The sequence below is a fragment of the Vicugna pacos genome, chromosome 5 (assembly GCF_048564905.1).
Source record: "Vicugna pacos chromosome 5, VicPac4, whole genome shotgun sequence".
NCBI lineage: Eukaryota > Metazoa > Chordata > Mammalia > Artiodactyla > Camelidae > Vicugna > Vicugna pacos.
In genome coordinates, this window is record NC_132991.1 from 50,677,923 (window position 1) to 50,691,997 (window position 14,075).

The following is a 14,075-nucleotide window of genomic DNA, read 5'->3' on the forward strand; positions in this document are numbered from 1 at the left end:
CCTTTTCCTGTCTTACTAGACAGTTAATAGGCATTAAATCCACTAGACAATTGATATAGGCATATCTGATACAAGGTAAGAATTGATTAAGGCAAAACAGCAGCATAATAGTTATCTTCAGCATCAAAATGCCAAACACTTGGAAACAATGCCTATTGATTCCCCTCTGCCACTGACATTACTCAAGAATGATAACACAAATACACAGTGATTTAGCTGCACAATAAAGGAGAAAGACATAGACTTGTTTCAATAATTCTGACTTGAATATCTTCAGAGTATGTGGTTTCTCCCAAGATTTTTTTTTTAACCATTTGAGGAAAATTTGGCAAAAGGGTCAAATTATATAGGTTGTCTGCAAAGTTAGGTAATTAACAAGGGATAAAATTTATTACTTTATTGAGATATAATTTTCATAATATTGTATTAGTTTCAGATGTACAACATAATGATTGAATATTTGTAGTGATAAACTTATTTTTAAATACTATGTAAGTTATATTTTGAAATAATATATTCAATAATGTGTTTTTAAGTGTAAAGTAATGCAAGGGTTAATTAAAAAAAAAAGCTACTCAACAAATACACTAACAAAAGTCCAAAAAGTCTAGATACACAGGGAAAATAATATATTTGTTGTACTTTTTTAGATTAATAATTTCACATACTGCTTTACATTTAGAGGCACTTTGCCTAAAAATGTGTCTGGATGCTGAAGAAAAGCACATGAAGTATAACATTTTAAAATGTAGCTAACATATAGTACAAAAATAAGTTTATACTCTTTTCCAAACTCATGGACAAACTATATTATACAGGACACAAACAGCTCAACCTCTTTCATCACAAATAAACAGAAAAATAAACAGATAAGAAAGAGAGAGCGAAAGAAAACTCAAATCCCAATAAGACAGCCCCTGAGACTGTTTTTTATGAGAACTCCAAATATGATCTCTAAGTATGTAACCTGATCAAGGCAGATGTGAATATTGCTCTGTAGAGGCCTCCTAGGTCTCTGTGTGCTTCAAGCATCAGCAAGGTACCACATGGATGGGCTGATGTTAGAGGAGGGTCTAAAGTGTGAACTGCCCTGGTAAATACAGGGAACTTAAAGAAGATTCTCCTCCTTGTGGAACGTGGATATTAATTTCCCTTCACTTTATCAGGGACACCCCAAAAAATAGAAAGAGAAAAGAGAGTCAGGAAGAAATGAAAAATACATTTCACAGGAGTTTTTTCAATCGTTTATAATAGAAAGCCTGATTGGGCATGCCAAAACTGCACTGCCAGAAAAAAAAAAAAAGGTTACTCCTAGTTTTACAATAGGATTACTGAGGTTCCTTTTCAACATGTCAGAGAACCAGCTAGCTCTAGCCTAGACAGAGCATTTTAAGGAAGAGATTTAGAAACATAACTAAGGGCTATGACCTGTGTAGCTAGAGAGTCTATAGTTGGAACCGGTAAAATATATAAATAAAGCCAATCATTAATAGGACAACCTTTTGCAAAATTATGTGGTTTCATTTTTCAGTTTCAACGAGTATTTTTCCAGAGGACAGGTATACACTAATCATATGAAGTACATGTTCAATGATCTCTAAAACCGTCATTTCTACTGAGCCCCCTAATTCAGAGTTACATGGTTTATCCCGAAACAGTATTAACACTGTGCTTGGAACTGTTTCACGTGTGCTTCAAAGAGTCGAACAGTTTGTGCCCACGGATTCTGGGAAATGCTGCTTTTACAAGTGAGTGCTTACGGGACCCCTATTAAATGAAAGCACACGCTACTAACAGCGAGGCTTTAAACGGCTCGTTTGAGCAGCCAGGAATTTAGGCGTTACGGTTATTACAGCAACTCTCACGGTCACCTCATCCAAAACAGTGGAATCATTTGCTAGTCCCACAGCGCTTGACACACTGCCATTTGTAGTTATTTGCATATCTGCTTCCCAACTAGATGAGCAGTACTCTAAACACTAAGATATTGTCTTAATTTCTCAGTCGCTACATATGCTAGCATATAGTAGATGCTCAGAAATTATTTTTGAACGAATGACAAATGGTACTAAGTAGAGTGCCGTAAGTACCTCACTTATTTATTTGGTAACCTCAACAACTCAGAATTCAGCAAAGCACTAGAAAATGTGCCTCCCACCACCCAGCCCCCAAAAGCATCAGAAGATTAAAGATTCTTAAGAGAGTCCTTAAGGTCTCAAAGATTTAGTTTAGAAAAATAATTGAGGCATAAACTCCTTAAGGGCAAGAACCTTTTCTGCTTTGTTCACCTTGATATCTATCCTCAGGGCCTTTTATTAAGCATAATAGATGCTCAATAAAAATGTGTTGGGTGAATAACTACAGTAATGGTTTTCTCTTTTCTAAATGCACAGAAGAATGAAAACAGTTGAATTCAGAACTAGGAGCTAGAGCTGCTGTAACCATGGACTGCTGTGACACATACCAGCTGATATTATATAGAACATCAATAAGCCATCAAAAAGCGTGATCAAAAATGCAAAAGCATGATGAGTTGAGATCATTTCTTTTAGGAGCAAACAGATCTTAATTCCTCACTAGACCCTGTTGCACAGTGCAACAATTAACATTTGCATTAAGGGTCCCAAGTTAAAATAAAATTTTAAAAGCCAGTCAATATCTAGAACATTAAAGAGAACACAGAGGACTATGATGCATTAAAGGAACATTCTCAATCAATTATTGTTCAAATTGAAGACTGGGTGGGGAAGATATTTTGAAATGAGTTCAGGAGACCATGTGTGTTGGTGTTCTGTTAGCTCCCAGGTCCTTTCTCTACTCTGCCCATTCTGTGTGGGAAGGAGAGATAAGTCAGAGTATTTCTTTTAGTCTCCCTCCTTGCCTGCACTCTGGCAGTGGCATCTTTCTGTGCTAACCACTCCTGCTGAACAATCTCCCTTTCAGGCCACAATTTAGCTCTTATCAAACGTAGACACCCCCATTACCTCCCCTTCTCCTCCAGGAATACAGAAGCTTATGGCTGGTCAATAGTAACCTCAGTATCCACTGTTGACTCCCCTAACCTTACCACACCTCTGCAAACAGGTCTTTCATTAAATTCTCTTTGAAAATCCCAGTTGATTATGCTTTGAGTGTCCAATCACTACTTTTTGACTGATACACCCTGAAATAGAGTCAGGTCCTTCCTCCTCTGCATGAGGTCCAACATATCAGGCACATGTCAACTATTAAACCAAATCTTTAAGATTTCCTCCTACCACATGAAAGTACCCTGAAAAGCTCAAGAGAGTGGTAAAGAAGGAAAAGACCAAGACACCATGTGACCAGCAGTGGCAAGTGTTCTCTCATTTCAACAATACCCCAGCTAGTGAACCAATTCAGACTGGCCAGTCAGTGACTTCTCCACACCAGCCAAGTACACTTTAATCTTCCTAAAGGGATGGGAAATAATTGGCAATGCTTCTCCAAGTTGTTTCGGAATACTTTGAAAGAAAGACAGAGAAATGAACATGAGTAAGAGAGGGCCAAGACAGTTTCAACAGAGGAATGTCATAGACCTGGCTCAGCCAAGTTTCAAGCAGACTACAGAGGGAAAATCTTGGATTTGGTGACTTAAGGGGTGGAGTTTAGGGCATCTGATGACCTTCCATCATGGATAGATAGAAGCCTTGGGCCAGGGCTCTTACCTTCCCTACTTGCAACAGAGGGAAGCATAGTAAATGGATGAGAAAAATAATGGAACTGGGTTCTAATTCCAACTTTCCTTCATAAGACACCTCGATTAAGTCACATAGGCTCTCTTAACTGAAACAGAGATCGTGCAAAAGCCATATTAATGCCTCATGATTCTATGGTTCCAAGTATGTGAAGATTATTCTAACTTCTTGGGGATGACACTGTTAGAATTTCAGATTTGGGAAATTTCACAGGTCAGTCCTCAAAGGGGCTATCTTACAAATCTCAGCATTTCTGCTGAAACATTTACTCCTACTATTTTGAAAACTCTCAGGTTCTTCCACTGGCACTAAGAAGACTTAAGGCAATTCTATATGGATCAGAGAATATGTATTTGAACCAGAACTTCCAGGGTGACATTTAGTACATATGTATTCTTAATCCAACTTTGCAGCCTAATGACTTTTTAAAGTGAAAACTTCTTCCAAAATCCTCTTGGGAGTATGACTTTCAAAGCATATGGAAACAGAATCCGAGCCAATATATTTTATTTTAAATGAGGCTCTTTGATTTCTCAGATGCTTTTGAGAAGTGATGCTTGTCTACCTTGTGAAATTCTGTTCTCCCAGAAACAGGAAACGGGAAAGTTGGGAAGAGTCTTAAATAACTGTATCATCAGTGCTTTCTGAATTCCACTGCCTGTGGACTATCTCTGCCAGATAAACACATTACCCACCGACAGTATTCTCTGCTCTTCACACTCCTGCTTTCTGCTGTTAAAGTCAAGAACTACAAAGCTAGACCCTGAAATGGAGAACACTGCTACATGATTATTCTGTATTAGAGGACTTCTATCACAGAAAAGTGGAAACATTGTTGACAAGATAAATTATCTTAAGAAAAGTTAAGCTGAAAAGGCAACAGGGACTATATCATACATTTCAGAATTGTTCATATATCCTATTTTACCATATCACAGTCCTTACAATGACAGACGTTCATCTGCAGAGGTGAGTGTTAATCTTGCAAAGCAGAAGAAAACAAAATAACCTGGGGACAAGATCAGCAAGTTAGAGTTTTAATATATCAGAAAAGCAGAACAATCACTTCAAAGAGAAAAAGAGAGAGAGAGAGAGAGAGAGAGAGAGAATGAATTGTGAATCCTCCTTTCAAAGAAACAAATAAAATCTACAGAGCTGTATCAGTATCGAAATTCACCCAACGCCACATGAATTATCAAGTTTGAAATACTGGCTGATTCTATTTCCTTTCCTTTCAATTAACTTCTCTATCCTGTAATTCTGTGCATGTTGATGAATACCTAAAAGCAAATACTATCTATACAGAGAAGGGGAATGACAATATTCTAGGTAAAAGTGACATCACAAACAGACATAAATTCCAAATGATACTGAATTCTCCTGGTACTAGCAAACAAACAAACAAACAAATAAAAAACATTCACTTTGCAGCTGAGTAAGACCAATGTAGTATTTAAAGAAAACATATTTCAACAGAACTGCCAGAAAAATTACTCATTCTACATTTAATAGACTATATTTGCATATAGAGATGGCAAAAGTTTAATTTAGCAAAGAATTGCCTCTGAGCAAAATAGAAAAAAGTTTAATTTAGAGTTTATTCTGTTTTTGATATATGTCAGTAGGTATGGTCACTGGTTTAAAGGAAAACCAGAAGATTATCTTTCTTGTTATGGATTTTATTTATTTGTATATCTATCTATGTATCTATGTGTCTATGCATCTATCTATTGTGGAGATACTGGGGATTGGGTAGTACTAATACTTGTCTCAGAGAGATTGCTGTATTTTATGGATAATTATACTTTTATCTCCCAAATTTAAATCTTTTTCTATAACAATTTTAAAATAGAGTAATTGACATAAAAAGGCACAACACATAAAACGATAGCTACTAATTGGCATGCATTTATCACACACTGAGTAATGTGCAGAAAGTTTTAGTACATTATGCTGATTAATCCTTGTGATACTGGGATTCTACATGGTAGAGATTATGATCCCCAAGTTAACTGAAGACAAGGAGACTGAGGCTAAAAGAGGACAAGTGATTTGCCAAGAGTCACAGAACAGTGAAGAGATGGAGCTGGAATTCAAATCCAAGCACATCTTGCTCTCAAGTCATTTCCTCTTTACTTTCTTTTAAAACTAAAAAGAGTAAAAGGTACACAAATGACTATATTTGCCTATTAGAACATAAATATGGGTTTCAAATATATAAGTACTAGTCAGACTTAACTTTCTTCATACTTAAAAAATTAAGAAGCAATTCAGTAAGATTCACTCTATAGTCTTATAGAGTTCCCTGAGATCCTCATCCAGAGCAGTGTTTCTCAACACTAAAAAAAAAAAAAAAAGATTGCTTCCCTAATGGGCCTTTACAGTTTTTTCTTTAATGGGGAGCCCTGTGAAATTTTAATATCACAGATAGACCGTATGTCTGTTTATGTACTATATGTATATCTGTGCATAAAAAGAGTACAATTTTTTTTTTGCCTCCTAGAATGAATTTTTGCCCCTTGGGGACAGTGAGAATGCTTAATCTAGAGGATGTACCTCTTTGTTTATTCCAAAGCTTCCAACCCACTAACTGTTATTGTTCACTTTATTAATAAATTCATGGGACATGGTGGTGAACTACTATAAGCTATTTACACCCTAGTGTGACTGGAAGATGGGGAAGCTAGTTTGCTGGGGGAAAAGAGGAGAATGTGAGGGCTCTGCCTCCAGGAGCGGGGAAGTGGTGGGGAGCAGAGAGCCTCTGATGCGGGAAAGCCTGAGTCACAGTTGTGCTTCAGCCTAGTCCTGCTGAACATGTTAACATGAAGTCAGTCCTTTAAGAAAAGATGCTAGCTTCTATTCACGACGAACAAGAAAATCTTAGTCATAAGCCACCTTAGTGACCATCACCTTATTGATTAGTGTGTAAATATTAGGTTTCCTGCCTGTGAAGAATTTTCTGTTTGGTTCCTTTCAGGACTGTTTGCATGTTCCCAACTGCTATGTGGCCAGGAACAAGTAAGTTTATGTAATGTTCCAAAGAAACCTCTCAACACCATGGCTCATTTTAACCCAGGTATGAATAGAAGACAGAGATGAATTCACAAATACTTCTTTCATATGCACTGTAAAATATAACTTTTCACTCCCAGAGGCCAAAATGGTCTTAACCATTGAAGTAATTATAGCTCACAACTATAATTTAGAGTTAGTTCTGTTTGACTCTAAATTCACACAGGAAAATAATTCACTCGTCTTGTTGGAACACTGGAGCAAATAACTTCATAAAACCTATACAGTCATGGTAATCCTAGAAAGTATGGTGAATCTAAATAGAAATCAACAGTTGACAATTTAATAAGACAACAACAATAATTGGCTACCATTTACTGTTCACCAACTTAGAGGCTAAAGTACTATGCTTGACACTTTATAATATCTCATTCTATGAGATAAATATTTGGATCATCATTTACAGAGGAAATGAGTTCTGAGAGGATGGACAATTTTCCTGAAACCACTCAGAAGTGGAGGAAGAAGAATTCAAACTCCTGTCATTTGAAGCTCGTGCTTTGCTGCTTTAGCCACAGTGAAATTCTCTCAGTGAAATGACAGGAAAGGCCCAAGTCTGCAAACTTTAAATTTCCAATCAAATGGAGGAATCCTGGGCAAAAGGAGAGGTAAGGAATGTGATGTATAACATAGTTTGAGATTTTGCACGTGAGAAGATACTTATTATGTAGATTATTTCAATTAAAGGATCACTTAAAAAAAATAAATGTCTTCAAGATGGGTATTGGTCAGAATTTTCTGACTTCAGGGTTGTGAAACATACACATGTGTATCAAGACCTCGGTAAGTGATACAAGATGGCAGCTACTTCACACAAGTATAGGGCACTTCTCAGAGACCAGGATTATTGTCCTAAATTGTCTACATCACCCATTCCGTATTAATGGCATTGAACCGTATGATCTGAAGGGAGCTCCCATGTGAAAGGATGGTCCTTGTTTAAAATTTCCAGTGCTTTATATGCATATATAGAGAGCCTCCAACATAACAGGATAATGGAAATTAAGAGGGCAGAAGTGAAATTAAAACAAAAACAAAAACAAAGTAAAGCTCTATGAAGCCATTTTATAGAAGAGGATACCCAATGGTTAGGAGCAATGTGGAGAAGCCAGAATCCAAACTCAGGTCTCCTAATTCCTAGACCAGTATTTTCCTCATAACAGTACACTGTTACCAAGTAGAATAAAAATAGGCTTGGAATTATAGCAAAAATTGACCTAAAATAAATCATCAATTATAGGCTTTCTCTGTGCAGACTGACCTAATATTTAAATTATTTAAACACACTGACAACAAAACAGAAATGTAATTTACCTTTTAAACTACTAACATGGTTATGTTTACTGTATCCCAAATGGATTATCAAACATCCCTAAATAGTGACATTAGGGGTAGCTCTAAAATAAAGGCCGAAATAATTCTCATATGTGGAATAATGTGTGCAACTGGTCAAAGTATAACCATTGCAATAAAAGATGTTTTCACTTAATCTCCTGGAGACTTCAGATGTTTGTGCAGCCTTTACTAACTGGAAAATTCCTCTACTCATTGTACACTTACTGACACATTCTATTAGGAAAATGTTTGTTTTTCAAATAAATAATCCAAGCCATAAAATTCAGCCAGTGTTTCACAATATTAACCTGACAATAAATGAAGCATTTTATCAATGAGACATTTTGTTTATGTAGCCTCCAATGAAATTCTTATTTAATTATGCCCCTCTATAAAATGAGAAAGCTTCCTATATCAGATCTTCAAAAGGTTTTACCAGATTTCTCTTAAGATGAATGCAAGAAATGCTATATTTTAAAAACCTTACATTGTATAAGACATAAATGTCAACATTACTAAAGAGATGCAACACCCTAAGACTTTACCTTTTCAATACTGTACTCCTTAAAACCAATTTTATAGCTGACTATCCAGGTATTTCCATATATTTTAAAAATTAATAAAATAATCATGTAGAATCAGCCCTTTCTAGAAGGCATATCACAGCATTTTAACAACATATGGAAGTGCTACATATTTTTAAACCAGCAGTTATGTTAACATTCAGTTCATGAAGACTCTGTTGTCTATAACAACTACTGATTAAGCCCCAAAATGTTACGCTCATCTTAATGGAAGGAAAAACATACAGTTAAGCTAGTCACAACTGCTTCCTTAACTTACACACAGACTTCCAATATGATTCTAAATGGTCAAACCTCATCACCCCCAATCCTGGGAGGACAAATAATACTAATGATGGCACTGCCTAGCACTATCTGAAATCTGTACAAATCTGGAAAATTACAGCTAGAGCCAAGTATACCTCCATATATACTTCCTCTCACTTTAGAACAAATCCACCATTTGTTAAGTCGTGTTACTTACCTAGTAGCATGTTTCTTAGCAATAGTCAGTTCAGCCAGTCTGTAATTTCTGTATAACAAAGGTATCAAGAGCTGAGAAGAACGTTAACTGGCCACACGTTTTATTACAGACAGAGCCTTCACCTTCACAAACTCTTCCTTGAATCCTAAGCCTGCTGGGGTACTGGACCGACTCCACTCACTCACTGTGTACCTCGGTTGAAACTAACAAACAATACAGTGACTGTCAGCAGATGCTGCCTCCTCAGCCCTCAGAGCCAAAAAAAATTATGGAAAAGTAGGTTAGTTTACTGGAGTTAGAGATGTAAGTTATGAATTGATCATACTGTTTCTTAAAAATTCCAAGTCACATTTTCTACTAAATTCACTAAGAAAAAAAAGTAAATGCATGCAAATCAGCTTATAAAATCACATTGAAAAAAATCTAACCAACCTCTTTTTCCCTAATGTTTTTTCTCTAAGAATTTAAAATACACTTAACTATAAACTAAAAAGAAATCCTGCTGCAAATTAAGCTCTGTATAATATGCATGTTTTTAGGGAAGACTATATTAAAATTATATCACTCATCAAAGATCAGAGAATGCAAACATGTTTACTATTTTGTGTTATGAGCTTGAGCTTCCAATGAGATTTCAGTTTCACAAAGGATTGTTTGTTTGACTCCAATACAAAGATAATTATTTCTGAAATAGGTTTCTCTTGAGAGAACAAACCTTACAGTTTTAAAGCAATAAGGATATTGCAGTGAACATTTAACAAAGAACTATCTCGTTTCTTTTTATTTTTCTACTGTATCTGAATTAACAATTTAAAAAGAAAAAAAATCCATCTGAGCTCAAAGGAAGAATACACAGCATGCCAACCAGCACTAAAGCCAATAAGCTGAATGTGATTTCTGAGACTATGTTTTCTAAAATAGAAAATAAAATGACACATCCAAATAGTATATATTTTAGCAATTGTTTTAAAATTATCCTACAACAGATATTACCTTCCACATATTAAAATGACAGAGGACAGCAGTTAAACTATACCTTCCTGGGGTCCAAATTCTTGAGCAGTGAAGTTTTATAGGGATTCATTTATGTTCCTGTATTTCTCTATTAAAGATAATTTGGGGACTCAATTTTTACATGATTAGCCACTTTTATTTTGGTTAATAAAAATAAAAGTGGTGAAAAGTTAAAATCAGGACAAGTGAGGGGGAGAGGGTGAGAAACATGTAAAAGGAGAATGAATCCAGGTAATAAAGAGAAAGTGGGGAAAGGCTATGAAGACAGAATAGTCTGAAGCAAAGAGAACAAAGGGAGACAGGTGGTCATGGGTGATAACAATAAAACATAGCAAGGTCTGGGGGTTTTTGGCCATTGCATAATATAGGCCTTTTGTATATCAAATGTATGTATTTGGATGCAGTGATCTGGAGGATTACACATATAAATTCTCCAACTGGGTAAACAGTTTCAATAAGTAGAGGGCTATGTGTATGTTTATATTAATAAACATTTCTTCATACACATAGAAGGAGGCCTCTCTGCATGCACTTGACTCTCCATTCACTTTAACCTAGTGGTTGTCACACTTGAGCGACATCAGAATGCCCTGGAGGGCTTGTTAAAACAGACTGCTGGGCCTAATCCCTAGACTTTCTGATTCAGTCTGTGTAGGGCAGGGCCTAAGAAATTACATGATAACAAATTCCCAGGTGCTGCTGTTGCTGCCAGTCCTGGGACTACACTTTGAGAACCGCTGCTCTAGCTCATTATGTTATCCTAGCATCTATAGGGAAGACATTTCCATTGTGCACTGTTTATTACCAAATTACACAGATTCTAAGATCTTCTCCCCCACCTTTTCATGGCTGTGAATCAGGATGTGTCTATAATTAATCACACCTTATGATAACTAGGCACAAGGCAGCACTCACAACTGTCGTGGTCAATGTCAGTGTGTCCATGGACTTGGTCATAAGTGTTCCTATTGTCTCTTCGGTTGAGTGATATCATTTTTGAGTGATACCATGTGTTGAGTTTGCCATTTAAAAATGATTTTTAAAACCCACACTTAAAAAAAAATACACACTACGATCTGGTTTTAAAAATCAGTCATTACATACCAAGATGAAATATAAACAGGAGTGGGGTATGTATTTGTTATTAGGGAAGCAGACATTAATTACTGGAGAAACAGCAGCAATTTCAGACTTTCTTGGAAAGCAGCATTTTACTCCATTGGAGGAGATATGAAAGGTAACCACAGATGGAAGAAGCTGTGGTTCATGCAAATGTTTTACCTATCACAGGCCCAGTAATGGAAATGAAGGTAGAAGAAATTGCCAAATCCCTCCGAATAGAAATTTCAAGGTGGTGAGTTGCTGGTATGAATAATTCATAGGTCCAGAGGGACTCTCTTCAAGGCTCTGTGTCAGTTTATTGATAGAATCTTTTCTTTCTTAATGATACATAAGGTAATGATAGGACTCAAAATTGAGAAAATCTTAGGTTTGATAAAACTTGATATTAGTGGGAAATAAGACAATCATTCCTGGTAGCAGTTATTTAAAAATTAATGATCAATGAATTGATTTGAATCAGGTTTTTGTTGTTGCCGTTCAAAGTATGGTATGGAAACAACCTAAAGACTCACCAGGACACCTGCTAAAAATACATATACATACATATATCTGGGACTACCAGAGAACTACTGAATCAATATCTTTGGTTTGAGAACAACTGACTATTTCACCTCCAAGTAATTTAATTTAATACAAACAGCACTGCTGGATGACTCCTAAATGTTAGTGGTAATAATGTATTTCTGGAAAAAACAAAAAACAAAACAAAACAAAAAACCCTACCTTTGATTCTGAGTCAATTACAATAAACCTTCAGTATTGCCTAAATGAGTAAACCTATACGTGGACATCTCTGTGACAGTTTATTCCCATACAACATTTTAAAAACCAAACCCCAAACTGCATAAATCTTCTAATGGCCCTTTGTGAAGGCAGAAGAGAAAAAGCCAGAGGCAAAGGTGGATGCTCCCCCGACCAGACCTAAAGCAAGTAGTGACTGGCAGGAAGGCATGATACTAGGGAGAACAAGGACATAAGAGTTGGAGATGCCGACTCCTGGCCCTGTACTGACTGGAGTCCCTGCGTAGCCCTCCAGGTGTGAGGATACGGAAGAAGTGATGAGAAAACCAAGATGTAATTAACTATCTGGAAAGTCACCCACTATTACTGAGTCTTTCCTCAGTAGTAGAATAAGGGTATATTGTTAGATAGATTTCTCTGGTCCATCCCAGCTCTAAAATTATTTGATATTTAAAAGCTTTCACAGAAGGGTGTGGCCTCTTTCAAAGTTTTATTAGGAAAAACCTTTTAAAAATAAATAATAATCCAAAATAACCCTTCAGAATTCTAGCCTCCAGGACTGTGAGAGGATATACTTTTGTTGCTTAAGCAACTTTGTATTACTTTGTTACAGGAGTTCTAATACAGCATTGTTACCAGGTCCTTGATACTAAGTGTATGCTAACTTCATAAAAGAAATTGAAGACTGACCACCACTCTCTAAGAAGGCTGAACAGCAATAGGAGTAGCTGCGTTGGGAAAGTTAGAGTTCAGATGTTTTATATTTATACTTTCTTTATTTTTTTCCTTTATCAGGTTGGTCATGCATTTGTCTATTTAAGTAGATTTTAAGTAGCTGTTGGGTTTGTTTTTTGTTTGTTTGTTTGTTTTTGTTTTTTGGAATTCTTGCTTTATTATCTCTTGTGTTTTCTACTCCACTAAGATTTGCTTTTATCTTCATGCTTGCTGTGAGTAATAATAAATCTTTTCCACTTTCTAACTTCTTTTGATTAACTTTTATTTTTTCTAGTTTTTAAGATGCATACATGGCTCATTTATTTCCATTTTTGTTACTTAATATTAAAAAAAAATCTGAGAGCATAGTTTTTGATAAGAAGTTTTCCCTTCCATTAACTTTTAGATAATTTACCATTTTAAGTTTTGGTTTTCCTCTTCTCTTTTTACTTGACAGTTAATAGAACTGAGAAATAGAAATAACATAATATCTTTTATTCTGTCTTTAGTGTTAATTAAATAAGTTTGCCCTATTAGTTTGCCCTTGAGCCAGTCACTCACCTTTCATGGGCTTCTGTGATGTTGGCTGTGTGAAGATCAAATCCACTAAATATGACAATATTTGAAACCATAAATTACTATAAATTTAAGTTATTGTTTTAATTATTTTTGGCCAATTCATTATATGTAAAGAAATCAGGGTACCCCTTGGGACATCAGAATTGCCTTAACTTTGGAGTTTTAAATTTTCATTTTGGTTTGGTGTATAATTAACAATTCCTCAAATTATATCTATATGTTTTTAATTTTATGGCAAAGTGACAATCATTCACCTACTAGTTCCGTTTTAGTCAATGACTTTCTCTCAAGGAGAGAAATTATTTAAAAACTCCATCTCTTGAAACAATCTCTCACTGTCATTTGAGAGCAGGAACAAAAGGAACCAGCATTTACCTAGAGCAAGTCATGTGTCAGGCACTCTTTCAGATGTTTTACGTTCAATTCTTGTAACAACCACTGCACAGATGAAGATGCTGAGACTAAGGGAGAACAAGCTAATTACTCAAGGTCATAAATCTTCCAGTCCAGTGCTCCTTCCAAGCTCCCTCCTTATGAAGACCAGTGACTGAGAGAGCAGGGTTGAGCTAAAGTTCTTTTCTAATGATTTCCAGAGAATGTGAAGTATTTCTTTTTTTGGAATTGAAAATGTAAATTGTTTTTAAGTAAAAGCAAATGTGTTTCAAAAGAGTAAGTGGTCTTTTTGTTTCTTTTTGATTTTTTTTTTCCTTCAGGGGAGATTTTTCTTTTCTTTTC

The 14,075-nt window shown here is 35.8% G+C and overlaps 1 protein-coding gene across 5 annotated transcripts in view; it reads right to left on the reverse strand.

Annotated features, from left to right (window-relative positions):
* The window catches only part of ZNF385B (zinc finger protein 385B), a 367,671-nt gene that overhangs the window by 173,756 nt on the left and 179,840 nt on the right, over positions 1–14,075 (reverse strand). Inside the window, exon 1 of one of the 5 annotated variants that reach the window (XM_072961241.1) lies at positions 9,171–9,285. The exons of the other annotated variants lie outside the window; for them this stretch is intronic. Coding sequence (XP_072817342.1) covers positions 9,171–9,180 — 10 coding nt within the window. The 5' untranslated portion in view covers positions 9,181–9,285. Of the gene's footprint in view, positions 1–9,170; positions 9,286–14,075 lie in introns of those variants that run through there. 5 annotated transcript variants of the gene reach the window in all.